Source organism: Caenorhabditis briggsae, assembly GCF_000004555.2.
Source record: "Caenorhabditis briggsae complete genome, chrIII, whole genome shotgun sequence".
Lineage (NCBI taxonomy): Eukaryota > Metazoa > Nematoda > Chromadorea > Rhabditida > Rhabditidae > Caenorhabditis > Caenorhabditis briggsae.
The window spans coordinates 3,598,728-3,617,135 of NC_013490.2; the positions used below are offsets into that span (position 1 = coordinate 3,598,728).

An 18,408-nucleotide genomic window follows, 5' to 3' on the forward strand; every position below is an offset into this window, starting at 1 on the left:
CGCCGCACTTGCAAAGCGATGAGCGGAGCGTCGGTGGGGGGAGGCGGGAATCAAAGTACGCAAACACCGAGCCTCACTTTTTTTATTCCGACACATCGTATTCTCCGGACCTTGGCCTTTCGGATGAATGGTCGTTCAAAACTCTAAAGCACCATCTTGATAGAAAAGACTTCGATTTAAAAGATGACTTCAAAAAGGGATTCACGCACTTTTCCAATCGCAGCCCTCCTCGTTCTGGGCCGATAGAATCAAAGTGTTACCGGAGCGTTGCCAGACAAATATCGATGCTCATGCACATTACTTTCATTAATCTAGCCCCCTTCGCTCTGAGAAAAATATGTTCAAAAATGTTAGCAAAATCGAAAGAAACTTATTAGCCAACCTAATATTAGAATCATCCGACCTTGTTTCCCCGCTGTTTTAGCTTTTTTACGGAACTTTAAAGGCAGACAGGCAACTTTATCTTACTGTGAATATGGCTCATGTGGAATTGACACAGTTTATGAATAGATGGAGATCCGGAGAAGCAATCCAAAAGCTGAAAGTAACCTTAACCTAATAATAACCTTAACCTACGGTGCCAGGCACCCAAACGAAGTACTTAGTGCAAACTGGGTTAAGCATATTACCGCCACTAAAAAACCACTCACACACTATGTGGCTTCGATCACCAGTTACACATATATCGTTAGGGAAATAGATAACCGTGTGGCGTCTGTTTCAATTCAGGAAGGGATTTTCAGTTTTGGAGTATGGAAAGAGACAGAGGAAGAGTTTCTGAGAATGGTGGAGTAGTTCCATTCTAAAAACTTATGGATCCATACATCGTTGTTTAAACTGAACTAAATTTAAACAAAACTTCTTCACGCATAGGGTTCTTAGTAAAATGATGAGCTCTACAAAACGGATCTAAAAGCTTGCTGCTGTCAGAAGTTCGGAAAAAGATTTGTTATTATCCACTATTATTCATTTCTAGGTTAAGAAATATCAATTTTATGTCACCATGTCCCTTTTTGTCTATTTATTCTCTTTTTCATTCTTTTTTCTTTTTATTCTTCCACGTATTTTTTACGTAATAAATACAATACAATACAATACAACTGTACTATGTTTTTTTCACATCCGCCTCCATCTAACTAACATTCATATATAATATCTTCTACGATTCTTTCTATTAATTTTGATGTCATGCAGAACTTTTTTTGTTTCTTTCTTTAATCTAATCTTTTCTAAATTACCAATAAATTTGAATGCATTGTTTTTAGTATTCCAAATTCAAATCATTAATTAGATCGAACGGAAGACTATTGTTTTTTCTGTTTTCCCTCGTACCAAGATCGAATGGTTCTCGAAACTTCAGTATCTCATGACTATTGGACCGTCTTCCTAGCCAAAAATCCTAGCGAAAAATTCAAGTTATAGCTTGTGCCAGATGAAAACAATTTCTGAAAAATTCATTTTCTGGCTGGTATGTTCAGCACGTCTCCAATTCCGATCAATTTAGCAGTTCTATTTCGCAAAGTTCTAACGCGTCGTACTCCCATTACAATGTTCTCTGACTGAGAAGGCAGACGTTTGCTGTCTAGGAAGACAGTGAACATTATAATAAAGGTCCTACAAAGACATCTCCATACCAACTAATAGACCTTTAATCGATGGTCCCTGTGGGAAAAACGATTGAGTGTGTCAACCAGGCACTCATCATCGGACTATCGACGTTTTCTGTATCTTTTGTGTCTACCATATGCTACTTCTTTTGTGGTTTATTTTCTACATATCTCTAGCGTTTGTCGTTCTCCTCGCCTTCATTCTTGTTCCTCTACAAACTGTTCAATATTTTCAGAACAATGAAACTATCGAAGTTTCCGTATTTGGTCCAAAGTGAGATTTTGGACCACATGAGACATTCGGATCTGTTCTGGTTGTCGTTCGTCTCAAAAAATATGAAAAAACTGATCAAATCGTCTCAAATAACAAGATTCAAATACATAAGTCATATTGTGTATGACGATCCTATGCTCAATAAACGGTTGGTTTATATTCCCTTCAAAAACATACCGGAAAACATCATGAGAATTGTCGAGGAAACAAAAAATGGATTTAAAAAGAAATCTGAAACTGTCCATTTTCAATTGAACGTATCTGGAAAAGTAATTGATTTTCGGTGAGTTAAAATTATCAATCAATTGGAAAACTTGTCCTTTTTTCAGAGTAACCAAACAGTACAATCTTCCAGAGGCATGTTTTCACCCGAATGACAAAGAATCTGCTATCGAATCCATTCACAATTATTTTCTTGATTTATTCGGCGATACTGTAGAGTGTCAATGGATAGCAAATTATCCCGATGATTTCATTCCACGTCTTCACAATTTATCATTATGTATTTCTGTTGGGCATTCGTACATCAGTATTGAAGAGATGGAAGCCCTTGAAACATTTTTCGCCTCGTCTCCTGTTTTGAAACATATACGTTTGGAAACGTATACATCAGAGCTATTCAGTCCGGAGTCCAAATTCTATCAGGCAGAATCCATTGACCTCATACAACATTCCAATACCGTTCCTACTTTTTTACGTCACTTTCAAGGAAGACAGGCAGTTTTTAGATGCTCTAAATGTGACATTTTGGATTTGATGGAGTTTTTGAATAGATGGAGATCCGGAGAAGGGTCTAGGAAGTTGGAATACTTGAAAATAATACTATTATCGAATGACATTGCCCTAAACGAAGTTCTCAATGTAAACGGGGTGAAACATATTGATGCAACTAAAACACCACCCAGACATACGTTTCCCAAAGTGTGAGTTATTTTTTAAGTAGTTTCCAAATCCTTTTTCTTTTGGGATAGCTCAGGAATAACCAATCTTTTTTTTAGGTTGAAACCAGTATTTTTCCGAATTACGGATCCAATCACCAGCCACTCATATATCGTCAGGGATACAGATAATCGTGTGGCATCTGTTTCAATTCGTGAAGATACGCTTCGTTTCGGAGTATGGAAAGAGACAGAAGAAGAGTTTCTGAGAATGGTGAAGTAGTTCCAAATTGAACTAATTTCCAAACAATTCTAGACTGGATAACATCGCTTCCATCACATTTGCTTTAAATCACCTCGCCCCTATCTAACGCATGCTATAATACCGATTTTTTGTTTTAATTTTATGTAGAAATTTTTGCTTCATTCTTTAATGCAATCTTTTCTCTTTTCTAATAACAAGCAAAAAATACATGATCATGAAAAATACAATTATTATTCGAAACATGCAAAAAGAACACTGCGACCATTACTGATTACGGCATTCTATTGCAGCTTTTACGAATTTCAGAATTTCAAAATTGCGGCACAGGTCACATGCTAGTATCTATGAAAATGAGCGTTTAGTACGATTTAGAGGATATGTATATCGTGATTCGTGCAATGTCCCCCTGGGAAACAGCGGGCGACCACTGTGGGAAAAATTCCTAGGTTTTGAGATCCTGAAGTTTTGGAATTCTGAAATTCAGAGATTCTAGGCTTCTGATACTCTTAAATTAAGGAATAGCAGGTTTCTGAAGTTCTCAGATTCTGGGAACTAATGTACAACAACCATGTAGATTTGATGTGTTTCATTTGACGTGTTAGTTCGGACGTTCTCATAACGGTTGCGTATCTACTTACCCATTTGATTCGTGCATGCCCTTCGAGACAACGCTAGTAGAGGTGCTAAGAAGACAGCTGGAGAACTAATCCACCTTTAATCGAGGAGCGGTCCGTGTGAGACGGACGAGTGGGTGTTTCAACCAGTCAAGGTCATCACATCCACTCATCATCAGACAACCTACGTCTTCTCTCTCTCTCTCTCTCTTTTGGGGCATCTTCCAAATGCTTTGTTGTTCATCTTCTTTTTTAATCGTTTTTCGTTTCCCTCATTATCATTCCCATCCTTCTATAAAATAAGTCGAAAATTTTCAGGAGAAATGAAACTACAGGGTCCGCCAAAATTACGTGTGCACAACTTTGACGCCATGGCGCTGCGCACTGACGCACTTTTGGTGCGCAATTTTTTAAAATTTTTATTAATTATTTCATTATTTATTAGTTTGCCAAGTTTCATCCCAATCGGTTATGTTTTAGGTAAATGACAGCGGCAAGTCCTCATCGTACTCTGATCGTCGACTTTTACAAGCGAGGTTTAAGCACAGGAGACATTTCTAAACGACTCGGAGTGCACCGAAACACGGTTTTCGCGACCATCCGTCGTTTCAACCAGCTTGGCCACCTCAAGGACCGTACGGGAAGAGGAAGACCGAGGACTGTAAGAACTCCAGCGAAAGTCAAGGCCGTCCGGGAGAAAGTCAGGCGAAATGCTCGTCGTTCCATGAAAAAGATGTCAGATGACATGGATATCTCCTATACATCAATGAGGAGAATTGTCAGAAAAGAGCTGAAGATGACCTCTTATCGAGCAACAAAAGCTGCTATTCTATCCCAAGCCAATAAGGAGAAACGGCTCATCAAAGCGAAGCGCCTTCTCGCTGGCACGCGCAAAAAGGATCGTCTTATCACCATCTTCTCGGACGAGAAACTCTTCAGGGTCGAGGCTGAATTTAATAGCCAAAACCACCGAGTGCTGGCCACAAATATTCAACAAGCAGCTGAGCGTGGTAAAACAATCCATCGAGCCTCTCATCCTGCGAGCATCATGGTTTTCGGAGCGGCTTGCTATGATGGGAAGTGTCCGCTTGGTTTCTTTGATAAAGGCGTGAAAATCAACCAAAAATACTACGTTGAGGAGATTCTGGAGAAGCATGTGCTACCGTGGGCTCAAAACCACTTCTGTCAGAAGAAATACATCTTCCAACAAGATGGAGCGCCTGCTCATACCGCAAAAATGGCTCAACAGTGGTGCAAGGACCACTTATCCCGCCTTCATACCAAAAGACAAATGGCCGGCTTACTCGCCTGATCTGAACCCGCTCGACTACTTCGTATGGGGAGATCTGCCTAATAAGGTCTGCGCAAGACCTAATGCAAATATCGAGGCCCTGAAGAAGTCGTTGTCTGAGGAATGGGACAAATTATCCGTCGAATACCTGCGTGCCACCATTGATGCCTTCCCTCGACGACTTCGTGCCGTGGTCGCTGCCAAAGGAGGTAGAATCGAATAATTTTTGTTGAATTATGATTTCAAGCGTTGAAATAAACTATCTGTTAAATTTCGTCTTAATCTCGCATCTACTTCTGGAGATAACGTCATCTACACTTGCACACGTAATTTTGGCGGACCCTGTATCGAAATTTCCGTATTATGTCCAAACGGAGATTCTTGACAACATGAAAACTACGGATCTGTTTTGGTTGTCGTTTGTCCCAAAAAATATGAAGATGTTGATCAAATCATCTCAAACTGCGCGATTCCAAAGCATCCGCCGTATTAAGTATAGCAATTTGGTCATTTTATTTTATGTACAGATTCCCGTTAAAGGTGGAGGGGCAGGAGATTTTTCGTAGTTTTTTTGTAGCTAGAGTATGCATTCTACCGTGACGGTGTACAACGCTTAATGTCACTCTGCGTACAGCTGTCGTCCTCGCCTTTATGTATGCAATCGGGCGTGCGCTTTCTCTTTGCCCGCGTGGCTCAGTCGGTAGCGGCGCCGCACCCTCAATCATCGCCCTCACAAGTTCAACTCCTCGAGGGGCATCTTTGAACGGAATTTCGAGACATTATTTTTTTCATGTCCCCCCACCTTTAAGACGAGAAATATGGCGACAATGGAAGTTTTCGAAAGAATGGAATATATGATGACAATGAGTGAGAATCTTGATGGGACGAAACATATTTTTCAATTGAACGTATCTGTAAAGAACATTGGTTTTCGGTGCCCGATTTCTGAGTTTGTTTTGCTTGAACAAATTAGGAATAATCGATAATTTTCTAGATCCACACCAGAACTTGATCTTAAACCAAATACGGATCCAATCATCAGTCACACATATATCGTTAGCGAATCCGATAGTCGTGTTGCATCTATTTCAGTTCAGGGAGGGAATTTCAGTTTTGGAGTATGGAATAAGACGGAGGAAGAGTTTCTGAGAATGGTCGAGTAGTTTCATTCTGATAACTTATGGATCCATACATCGTTGTTCAAACTTCATTATATTTTTCCACATCGTTTCTATCCAATGTGTATTCAATCCCTTAACCCCTATCCACCGCATCCTTACTTGACCAACTCTTGACTTCGAATCAGTTTATCCTGTAGTTTGTTTTCATTTTCTCACTGTTCTTGAAATGCATAAATCCAAAATCTATCAACTATGATAACTTATACAACCATTCCTATTAATTTTGATGTCATGCTGGACTTTTTCTTGTTTCTTCCTTCGATCTAATATTTTTTTCAATTATCAATGAATTTGAATGCACTTGTTTTAGTATTCCTTAGTCCACATTCTTCTCCATCCAATTTGTATCAAATCACCTCATCCTCACTCTGGACTTGGAACCAGTCTTTCATGTATTTTTATATATTTCTAAGTTTTCTCGCAATCCCATAAATGTTCTATTCCTTCAAAATGTAATCAATCTAAGACGGTTTTGGTTTCTTTTTAGCCAGCCTAATATCCAACTAAATGTACTATGCACTAACTTATTCATCCCTTACCATTAATTTTAAAAGTCATGCAGAACTGTTTCTGTTTATTTCTTCAATCCAATTTTTCAAAATCATCAATAGTGTTGTCTTTTATTTCCCTGTAACCAAGACCGAATGGTTTTCGACACTTCAGTTTCTCGTGACGGAGAGAGGAAAGTATCTACTGCACTGTCTTCCTAGCCAGCAGACGTCTGAGCCACTCATTGTCATATTTTATTCCAATACTGTTTTATTTACCATGCCTATTTCCTGGTTCTCATATTCACGTTCTCATAACGGTCGGATTCCGGCCCAGTATCCAAAGGTACATCGAAAAAGGGTACATCGCGTTCTTAGGGCAGTGTTGTACCTCCAAGTTATGTGCCTACCTTCTGATCTGATTTGTGCCCGCTCGAAGACAACTCTAGTAGATGTGCTAAGAAGACATCTCCACCCAACTAATCGGCCTTCAATCGATAGGTGTAGTGGCTGTGGGACAGACGAGTGAATGTGTCCAGGTCATAACATACACTCATCATCGGACCCCTACGTCTTCGTGTTCTTTCTTCCAAGTCATGCAATCCTCCTTTTTTATATCTGTTTTCTATTTCTATCGTTTCCCTCTGTATTATTTGTGTTCTTCTGTAGAATCTATTCAACATTTTCAGAACAATGAAACTATCGAAATTTCCGTATCTGGTCCAAACGGAGATCCTTGACAACATGAAGTATTCGAATCTATTTCTGTTGTCTTTTCTCTCAACAAATATGAAAACTCTGATTAAATCATCTCAAATTATGAGATTTAAAAACATTATTCGTTTAATGTATCAAAGTGATATTGGCGATAAACGTATTGCGTCCATTCTCTTCAAGACGAAAAATGTCATGGGAGAAGATACCTTGGGAATGGGAGATATCATGGGAATTTTCGATCACCACATGGAATCCAAAAACGATTGCTTTCAATTGAACGTATCTGGAGAAATGATTGATTTTCGGTGAGTTGAATAGTGATCAATCAAAAACCAGGGTTGCGACGGGCCGGCCCGTCTGCAAACTGTAAAAAATTTCCACTCCGAATTTTCCACATGTATGTTCGGGACTGTAACTCAGCTCAAACTCAACCGATTTTTGGTCATTTTTTAAGCGATTTTCGCTGTATTTCTGGGGTTTTGGCTCATTTGAGCTTATTTTCATCTGGTTTTCAGCAGATTTTCAGTCATTTTCAGCCAAAAATAGACCAAAAATTAATGCTGAGCAATCTGAGCAATTTCCGGATTTTTGGTCATTTTTAAGCTATTTTCATTGATTTTTTTGCAGTTTTGGCCCATTTTGACCTATTTTGACCAATTTTCAGCTCATTTTCAGCTATTTTCAGACAATGTGCCAAAAAATTAGGGCTGAGCAATCCTGGAAAATTTCGAATTTCCGAAAGTTGTTTACAAGTTGTTTACAGGTTGTTTACAGGTTGTTTACGTCTTGTTTTCGTTGTTGTTTTTCACCCGTTGGTGCCTATGTTCGCTCAAAAAATTTTTCATCAAAAAAATTTTTCTCTGAAAAAGCTATGGACGGGCCGACGGGCCGGGCCGGGCCGTCAATCCGCAACCCTGTCAAAAACCTATCATTATTTTAGACTATCCAACCAACGCAATCTTCCAGAAGCATGTTTTCACCCGAGTGAGAGAGAATCTGCCATCGAATCTATTCATAATTATTTTCTCGATTTCTTCGGCGATACTATGGATTATATTTGGGGAGCAAACAATCCCGAGCATTTTATTCCAAACCTTCCCAACTTGTCAGTATGGGTTACTAGTTGGCCTGAAAGCTCGGAGGCTATAGACATGAAAAGCCTTGAAAAGTTCTTTGCTTCGTCTCCTGTTTTGAAACATTTACATATTAAATTGACTACAAAGGAAGTATTGAGTCCGGAGTCCAAATTCTATCAGGTGGAATCCATTAAAATTGTCCAACCACTTCCCAAAACCGTTAATGCTCTTTTACGGCACTTTCAAGGGAGACAGGCAACTTTATTTTTCTGTGAAATTGAAGTTTTGCCATTGATAGAATTTATGAATAGATGGATATCCGGGGAGGCGTTTCAAAAATTGGAATACTTGAAAATAATACTATTATCGAATGACATTGCCCTAAACGAAGTTCTCAATGTAAACGGGTTGAAACATATTGATGCAACTAAAACACCACCGGCGCACACTGTGGCCAACGTGTGAGTTATTTCTTCTTTTCTGATAACTCAGGACTAATCGATAATTTTTTAGGTACACACCAACTCTTAAACAAAATACGGATCCCATCATCACTCACACATATGTCGTTAGGAAAACAGATAATCGTGTGGCGTCTGTTTCAATTCAGGAAGGAGATTTCGTTTTTGGAGTATGGAATGAGACGGAGGAGGAATTTCTGACGATGGTGAAGTAGCTTCAGATTTCTCCGGTTTTCCCAGTATTCTAGAGAACTACTTCATCCAAACATATCAGATATTAATCAGCACAATGGATTTAGATTTTTCCTTGTTAAAGGGGGACTCCGACCAAAAATTTTTATTGCATTAAAATGTGTTAAAAATTATCTATTTTCCGAATATTATTGCGAAAAAATTCAAAGAAAATCCGAAATTCCCGAAAAACGGCGTTGAAAAGGAAGAAAATTCAAAAAAAAGTGCCGCCGGGGGACGAGGATTTTCAGTGAGAAACCTAGGCCACTGCACCTGACAGCCTTTTTTTCAAGTCGCCGACAGTGGTTTTTTACGTTTTTTACCTGCCGGACATGAAAATTGAAAAAATCCGGAAAATTTGCCACGTAAGAAAGGCGCCCGCTGCCGTGGCCTAAGTTTCTCACTGAAAATCCTCGTTCCCCCGGCGGCACCTTTTTTTGAATTATCTTCCTTTTCAACGACCGTTTTTCGGGGATTTCGGGTTTTTTTGAATTTTTTCGCAATAATATTCGGAAAATAGATAACTTTTAACACATTTTAATGCAATAAAAATTTTTGGTCGGAGTCTTCCTTTAATACTTTATTCAATCACATTTATTTTGTTATATCGTTCTGTAAACTGTAATATGTTTTTTCACATCCTTCTCCATCCAATTTGTATCAAATCAGCTTACCCGTTTCCAACGCATTCTTCCTTGATTAATTCTTAACTTCGAAACAGTTTATCCTGTATTTTTTAAAAGAGCTTTCTCACCATTCTTAAAATCCTTTTATACAATAACTTAAACGATTCTTTCCATTAATTTTTTTTGTAGAGCTTTCCATTTTGTCTTCTTTTTCTTATTACTTCTTTCTTCAATCTAACCTGTTTTAATTATGAAGAGGTTCGGATGCGTTTTTTTTTGTATTTTTACGTCATATCATAATTGATGAAAACCAACTAATTACTGTCGAAGGAAAATTTAAACAATTTACACAGAGACCACTCTCCGATTGAAACCGGTATTGTCTATTCAAAATAATCGCGCGAGTGAACTAGTAAAAATGTCTGCGTCTCTACAGCGCCTCTACAGGTTTGGAGACTCTCTACACGTTTTTTTACTCGTTCATTCGTGCGATTATTTTGAATACACAATAAGGCTCCCATTTAGGTCGGTCGAAAACCGCCGACCGATCGCCGACCCAGCTGACAAACAGCCGACCGGTTTCGTGTCTTTGCGCAACAAAATACGAATTTTTGCGTACGAATCACTTTATTTTACGACAAACGAGGCATTTAGTTTGTCGTAAAATAAAATGCAGCTTATGCAAAGATGTTGACGCGCAAATGTACGAAAACGGTCGCCGCGCCGACCTATCGGTCATTTCGGTCGGCTGTCGGTCGGCGGGGTAGGTAGTCGGTCGGTCGGCTAAATTTTCCGACCGAATAGAAGCCTTAGAAGGCGGATAAGTTGGTGTTGGAGATGTCTTCTCTGCACCTATTCTAGAGTTGATCGAAAGTATGCACAAATCAAATGTGTTAATTTTAAATGAAGACGCAACCGTTACGAGAACTTGCGGATTACGAAACAACACAAACTTCGAATCTACATAATTGCTGAAATGCACGTTAGTTCCCAGAATCGCAAAGTCTCAGAATCACAGAAATCTAGACATACACTCGTCATCATACTATCTACGGATTATGTTTCTTTATTCCATGTCATTAGGTGGTCTCCTTCTTTTCTTATTCATTTTCAATTCCTATCGTTTGTCGTTCTCCTCGTCCCCATTCTTGTTCCTCTACAATCTGTTCAATATTTTCAGAACAATGAAACTATCGAAGATTCCGTATTTAGTCCAAAAGGAGATTCTTGACAACATGAAGTATTCGGATCTATTTTGGTTGTCTTTTGTTTCAGAAAATATGAAAACATTGATTAAATCGTCTCAAGTCAAAAGATTCCGAAACATCGGTCGTGTTGTGTATGAAAGTTTTTGCGATAAACCTATTGCTTCTATTCACTTTATGACGAAAAATAAGCAGGGAACAGAAGATGTTCCCAAAAAGGAAAACATCATCGGCGTTTTCTGCGACTACAAGGAATCTGAGGATGATTGTTTTCAATTGAACGTATCTGGAAAAGTGATTGATTTTCGGTGAGTTGAAATTAACAGTCAATCAAAAACCGATCATTATTTCAGACTGTCCCATTATTACAGTTTTCCTGAAGCATGTTTTCACCGGCATGACAAAGAATATGTTATTGAATCCATTCATATGATACTGTGGAGCATATTTGGGAAGCAAAATATCCCGAGCATTTCATTCCAGATCTTTCTAACTTATCATTGTGGATTACTATTTCGCCTAAAGACTGGGAGATAATAGATAGAAAAAAGATTTGAAAAACCTTGAGAAGTTCTTTGCCTCGATTCCTGTTTTGAAAAATATAACCACGGATACATCTGAACCATTCAGCCCGGAGTCCAAGTTCTATCATGCGGAATCCATTAGAATCTTCCAATCACGTTCTCCCTCCGTTCAAGTTTTTTTACGGAACTTTAAAGGCAGGCAGGCAACTTTATTAAAATGTGAATGTGGCTTTGTGGAATTGATAAAGTTTATGAATAGATGGAGATCTGGAGAAGCGTTCCAAAATTTGGAATACTTGAAAATAGGATTATACCGCGGTAGGCACCAAAACGAAGTTCTTAATGTAAACTGGGTGAAATTGATGCAACTAAAACACCACCCAGACATACTTTTCCCAAAGTGTGAGTTTTTTCTTCTTCTGAACAGTTTAGGAATAACCGATAATTTTTTGTAGGTCGGCGCCAGAACCTGCTCTTAAACCAAATACAATTCCAATCACCAGTCATACATATATCGTTCTGATAATCATGTGGCGTCTTTTTCAATTCAGGAAGGGGTTTTCAGTTTTGGAGTATGGAAAGAGACAGAGGAAGAGTTTCTCAGAATGGTTGAATATCAAACTAATCTTTGAAATATTCTACTAATGGATCCGTACAAGGTTACATCGATATTTAAACTGTGAACTGTCTTTTCCCACATCCTTCTCTATCCAATTTGTATTAAATCATCTTACCCCTATTCTTGACTTGGAATTTGTTTCTCATGTATTATTCCTATACTTCTTACTGTTATCCAAATTTGTAAGTTAAACTATAATAATTTATACTGTTACTTCCATTAGCTTTAATTTCATGCAGAGCTTTTTTCCTTTTTTGTTACTTCCTTTTTCAATCTTTTTTTTTTAATTATTATCCTTGTCAGAGAAAAAAAAAGGTTGAGTCGAAGTGTATGCGATGTTTGTAAACAAATATCTGAAAGCGTAAACAACCGGAAACAGTTGAAACGAGTGCGACAGTAACCCGGCGGGAAAATGTTAAATTTACCTATTTTTTAGTTTTTGTCTTATTTTGAAGCAAATTTTGTCGAATATATTTTAAAATACCGCAAAAAACAATGAAAAACAAACCATATTCGACGAAATTTGCTGCAAAATAAGAGAAAAACTAAAAAATATTATGCTTGTCTGAGAAAAAAAAGGTAGAGACGCAGAGAAAAAGTGTCTGTGTTATGCTATTTAGGCTCTCCGCTTCGATATCGCTACCGTATTCAGACTGCAAAAAAATAATCTCTAACCTTTTTTTTCTCAGACAAGCATAACAGGTAAATTTAACGTTTTCCCGCCGGGTTACTGTCGCACTCGTTTCAACTGTTTCCGGTTGTTTACGCTTTCAGATATTTGTTTACAAACATCGCATACACTTCGACTCAACCTTTTTTTTTCTCTGACAAGGATAATATCAATAAATTCAAGTGCTTTGTTTTTTTGTGTTCCTAAGTCCGATTAGTTAGATCGAACAAAAACTATTTCTCTTTTTTCCCTGGGACCAACACCGAATGGTTCTCGACACCTCATTTTTCGTGACAGACATGGGAAAGTATCTATTGGGCCGTCTTCCTAGCCAGCAGACGTACCCTCTTCTCAGTCAGAGACAATTGTAATAGATGTGCTAAGAAGACATCTCGAACCAACTAATTCACCTTCGTTCGATGGGTTTGGTCCCTGTGGGACAGACGAGTGGGTGTGTCAACCGGTCAAGGTCATCTACGTCTTCTACGGTTTCTACTATCGACGTCTTCTGTGTCTTTTTGATCAGTTTTCATTCTGTAAGGTGCTCCTTCTTATGTTATTGATTATCGATTCCAATTGTTTGTCGTTTTCTCATCTACCTTAGAAACTATATTAGATAACCACCCCTAACTGAAGTAACAGTCTCTAATACAGTGCGATCCTAGTAATACCTCCGAACAATAAAGTGTCACCCCTAACGGAATGCCAACACAAAAATAATTGTCTTGTACCTATGTTTTTTCGAGTTTGAAAGAGGTACTACAATGACGATGGTGAGAAAGAAAGCAATCCTTCAATTGACTACGATAAAAATGCTTTTTTGAAAATCATTTTGTCATATTCTCTTTTACCTATTTTGATTCTAAACAAAGGTTTTGTAGAAGAAAAAAAGTTGAAAATAGAGTTCAAAGTGCCAGCCTCTCATATTGTGCCACCCTGACCACCTCCGAACAATAGCGTGTCATGGCTATCTAATCGAGTTTTTACAGTATATTATTGCCCTCTTCAACCTGTTCAACATCTTCAGAACAATGCAACTGTCGAAATTTCCGTATTTGGTCCAAAGGGAGATCTTTGACAACATGACAAATTTCAATCTATTCTGGTTGTCTTTCGTGTCAAAAAATATGAAAACTTTGATAAAATCCTCTCAAATTGTGAGATTCAAAAGCATCATCCGTGTCATGTACCAAAGTGCTTTTGTAGACAAACGTATTGTTTCCATTCCCTTTAAGACGCAAAGTATTATGGGAACAGGAGATAATCTGAGAATGGAAGAAATCATGGGAATTTACGATCACCACGAGGAATCTGAAAATGATTATTTTCAACTGAATGTATCTGGGAAAATGATTGATTTTCGGTGAGTAGAAATCTGCAATCAATTGAAAACCCATCAATATTTCAGAGTGTCCCACGAATACAATCTTCCTGAAGCATGTTTTCACCCGAACGACAAAGAATCTGCTATCGAATCCATTCATAAATATTTTCTCGATTTCTTCGGTGATTCAGTAGAATATATTTGGAGAGCAAAATATCCCGAGGAATTCATTCCAAATCTTCCCAATTTGTCGTTATGGATTCAAATTTGGCCTAGAATCCAGGAGGTTATAGACATGAAAGCCCTTGAAAACTTCTTCATCTTGCCTCCTGTGAAAAAACATATACATATCAGATGGAATAGACTTGAAGTATTAAGTCCAGAGTCCAAATTCTATCAAACGGAATCCGTCAGAATTGTCGAACTATATTCCCACGCCGTTCATGCTCTATTACGGCACTTTCAAGGGAGACAGGCTATTCTATTTTTCTGTGACGTTGAAATTTCGGATTTGATTGAATTTATCAATCGATGGAGATTCGGAGAAGTATGTCAAAATTTGGAATACTTGAAAATAATAGACGGTCCCACGAACCTAACAGAAGTTCTGAATGTAAACGTTGTAAAACATCTTAATGCAACTAAAATGCCACCGACACACACTGTGCCCAATGTGTGAGTTATTTTGTTCTTCTGGGGAGAGCTGACGAATAATCAATAACTTTTAGGTACACACCAGGACGTATTTTCAAAGCAAACACGGACCCAATCACCAGCCACTTTTATATTGTTAGGGAAACCGATAATCGTGTGGCATCTATTTCAATTGAGGGAGAATCGTTCTGTTTTGGAGTATGGAAAGAGACGGAGGAAGAGTTTCTGAGAATGGTCGAGTAGTTCCAAATTGCATTCATCTTCAAACTAATGTATTTCATTTTTCGTCATCCCACATAAACCCCAAAATACTATGTACCCTCGGAACCAATTGATCTTAAGCAAAGTTGAGCCGGCCCGGGCAGTTGGCGGGCCGGCTGATAACTTGTCTCTAAAACGAAATATTCAGACGGTTTTGATACCAAATGACAGATCTCGACAGGGCCTTTTACATCTATATTATCCAAACCGGATCCCGGTCTCATCCCTATCATAACATGTCGAAAAATGTGTTTGAACAAAAATCTGATTTTTGTTAAGTTGGTCGAAAATTGTCATTCAAACATGTTTTTCAACAAGTTATCGGAGCGAGATCCGGCTCGAATGATAGACGTAATGGGCCCTGTTGAGATCTATCATTTCATACCAAAACTGTCTGAAAATCTCTTCCAGAAAAAAGTTTTCAGCCGGCCCGCCATCTGTTTTGTCATCCCCCAAATGTTCCCCAAAATTCTATATACCCTCGGAACCAGCTTATCCTAAGAACCCCTCACTTTGAGCTAGTTTATCTCGGTTTAAGTGAAAGATATCGAGAAGTGGTCGACTAATAAAATATTTTTAAAATCATGATAAATATTTTATTAGTTAACATGTCTTTGGTATCTATCACAGGAACCGAGATAAATTGGGTCAAAGTAAACGGTCAGAGTGTTACCTCTGAGATTACCAATGTATCTCGAGTTCTGTGAAAGATATCAAAAAGTGATTAATGGATAAAATGTCTTCAAAAGTATGATAAACATTTCGTTAGTTGACAACTTTTTGATATCTTGTAAAGCAAATGAGGTATATGAGCTCAAAGTTGGCGGTTTAGAGGGATTTTTATTAGTTTTTTGGTTTTTTTTTTAAATCTCTTACTGTCACATTTTTGTCATATTGTTATGTAAACTGTAGTTGTTTTTCAATTGTTCCCATCCAATTTGTATTCCCCACTCCCAGGGCTCTAAAACGCCTTGTCAGAAATTGCGCCCCACAGAGCTTTTAGCCAAATTTGATAATTTCAAAAGGGCGCAATTTCTGACCATGCCTTTTGGAATCCTGTGGCCCTATCCATAATAATCTTTTCTGTTTTTAATTTCCAATAAATATTGAATGAATAAAATCAAAATTTTCTAAGTTTAGAAATTCCAAGAGACCCTGAAAACGGATAAAGCAAACCTCTTTAAAAAACCTGAATTCGTTTTTTTTCAAAATTCAAAATTTAGGGAACCCTTTGTATTCTTGTTGTTGTTTTTCTCCCGATTTCTCTCTTCTTTTTCTTCTAATTTCCAGATTGCTCAGCTTTTTGCTTCTCTAAATCTCTAGTTCTCTATTTTTTCCATTTTCGGAAATTGGAAAAAATAGGAGAAGGAGCAAACGATTCATCTTGCTTTGTTCAGGTTTTTCTCTTTATTTTTTTTCTTCGTTGTTCTCCTTTGGGAAAAAACGAAACTTTTATTTTTGTGAATTCCCAATTGCCTCCCTTTTTCAACACGTTCATCAGTGAGCATCAGAAGAAGGACGTCTTCTGATTTTGAGAAAGAAGATGAAGAAGAAGATGAAGAAGAAGAAGATGAAGAAGAAGATGAAGCTGAAAATCTGATAAAGACATCCGAGAAAAAATAGAAGAAGACGTCATTTTAGTAGATGATGTGGAATCTAAAATTCTAAAATTCTAAAATTCTAAAATTCTAAAGTTCTAAAATTCTAAAATTCTAAAATTCTAAAATTCTAAAATTCTAAAATTCTAAAATTCTAAAATTCTAAAATTCTAAAATTCTAAAATTCTAAAATTCTAAAATTCTAAAATTCTAAAATTCTAAAATTCTAAAATTCTAAAATTCTAAAATTCTAAAATTCTAAAATTCTAAAATTCTAAAAATCTAAAATTCTAAAAATCTCAAAAATTTCAAAAATATTAAAACTACAGTATCTCACTTCATTCTTGACAAAATTAAACAAAATTTAGACTTTAAGAATTCTCAGATTTTCAGCTTTAAAATGAATTTCGGATTTTCAGAATCTCAGAACTTCGAAATTACTAAATTTTTTAATCTCTGAACCCCAGTTTATTCAGAATTCCAAAATTTTGGAAATTCCGAATTATAGAAGCAAAAAAGAAACGCAAAGAAACCAAACACTCCCGTTTCTCTGTGTCTCTCTTCCGAAGGCTCCAGAGGTATCTAATTTTGACGCTTTATAACTCCGGAACTAAAAAAAGTTATCAAAACGTTGTCAACTAATAAAATGTATAAAATGTTATGCACATTTTTTTCGAAGTTGACAACTTTTCTCTAGATTTTTTAGTTTTTAAGATAAAACGCTCCAAACAAACTGAGCCGAAAAAAATACTCTTATTGCCAGTTTGGAAGCTTATACTCCACTAAAAAAGGTTCGGAATGGGGAATATACATTTTTTAGTGGTTCTAATTTTAAAAAAAACTTTCTAATACTTTTCATTGATGTTGTTGTGAAACCACGAGACGCAGAGAAACCAAACCGCTTCTCTGCATCTCACTTTTTGTGCCTCTAGGGGTATCTAACTTTAACATTTTATAATTCTAGAACTAGAAGAGATACAAGAAAGTTTTCAACTACAAAAATGATGAGCATAAAATTTTATGCGTTTCATTAGTTGGCAACTTTTTGTTATCTCTTTTAGTTCCAGAGCTATAAAGCATCAAATTGCGGTACCCCCTAAAGGCACCAATAGAGAGGCGCAAAGAAGCGGGAGTGTCTAGTTTCTCTGCGTCTCTTTTTTATATTACATTTTGCTGAATAGCGTACCAGCTCAGAGAAGAAAACTATTAATCTCTCTTATCTAAACCGCAATATTTCAACATTCAAAAAAACATAAAATATTATGTCTCCTATCAGAAGCCCTATAAATTCTCCATTTCAATTTTTTTTTTCCTTTCGTAAAAGCGTACTCTCTATTTCTATAATCTCGTTCGTTCATCTTCTTCTCCTTTTCCTAAATCCCTATAAAATTCCCAAGAGAATCAAGTGTCGAATCTTTCTTTAGGCTCCGCCCACTTTTTGGTGGGGGGGGGGGCTCTGACGTCGTCATCTTCTAGATTCTCTTCTTCTAATTATGTGATGAATATAAACAATAATTGAAATTGAAAAGAAACAAAGAAGACGAAGATGAAGAAGAGTGCGTGTTTCTTTTCAAATTCTCCATCTTTTTTTTTTCCTTCTTTTCTTTCTTTTTTTGGATGAATTTGTGTGGTTTTCTTGAGCCCTCTCTTTTTTATTCTTTTGGTCCATTTTTCTTGGAGGAGACATGTTCTCAAACACACATCCATTTGTTTCTTTTTTTACCAACAACTATTTGGAGAAAAACTGAAGATTTTTGGGGAGTTTTCAAAATGTTTATTTTGTAGCCTGTCCTGAGATTTTTGCATCTATTTTTTTGGAGCGTTTTATCTCAAAAGCTAAGAAA

The 18,408-nt window shown here is 37.2% G+C and overlaps 5 protein-coding genes across 5 annotated transcripts; all 5 read left to right on the forward strand.

The window, feature by feature from the left end:
- Positions 1–1,847: 1,847 nt before the first annotated feature.
- CBG17466 lies at positions 1,848–3,042 on the forward strand (the record flags this gene model as incomplete). The annotated part of the gene is made up of 3 exons (XM_002641041.2): positions 1,848–2,164; positions 2,211–2,804; positions 2,880–3,042. The coding sequence occupies 3 exons, from the start codon at positions 1,848–1,850 to the stop codon at positions 3,040–3,042; spliced, it is 1,074 nt and encodes a 357-aa protein (XP_002641087.2).
- Positions 3,043–4,122: 1,080 nt separating this feature from the next.
- Positions 4,123–5,152, forward strand: CBG17465 (the record flags this gene model as incomplete). The annotated part of the gene is made up of 2 exons (XM_002641040.1): positions 4,123–4,718; positions 4,777–5,152. The coding sequence occupies 2 exons, from the start codon at positions 4,123–4,125 to the stop codon at positions 5,150–5,152; spliced, it is 972 nt and encodes a 323-aa protein (XP_002641086.1).
- A 2,190-nt stretch (positions 5,153–7,342) lies between these two features.
- On the forward strand, positions 7,343–9,067 carry CBG17464 (the record flags this gene model as incomplete). Its single annotated transcript, XM_002641039.2, has 3 exons — positions 7,343–7,620; positions 8,256–8,852; positions 8,905–9,067. 3 exons carry the CDS (start codon positions 7,343–7,345, stop codon positions 9,065–9,067), a joined length of 1,038 nt encoding a protein of 345 aa, XP_002641085.2.
- Positions 9,068–10,685: 1,618 nt separating this feature from the next.
- On the forward strand, positions 10,686–11,451 carry CBG17463 (the record flags this gene model as incomplete). Its single annotated transcript, XM_002641038.1, has 3 exons — positions 10,686–10,792; positions 10,890–11,222; positions 11,268–11,451. The coding sequence occupies 3 exons, from the start codon at positions 10,686–10,688 to the stop codon at positions 11,449–11,451; spliced, it is 624 nt and encodes a 207-aa protein (XP_002641084.1).
- Positions 11,452–13,758: 2,307 nt separating this feature from the next.
- On the forward strand, positions 13,759–14,094 carry CBG17462 (the record flags this gene model as incomplete). The annotated part of the gene is made up of 1 exon (XM_002641037.2): positions 13,759–14,094. One exon carries the CDS (start codon positions 13,759–13,761, stop codon positions 14,092–14,094), a length of 336 nt encoding a protein of 111 aa, XP_002641083.2.
- Positions 14,095–18,408: the final 4,314 nt, after the last annotated feature.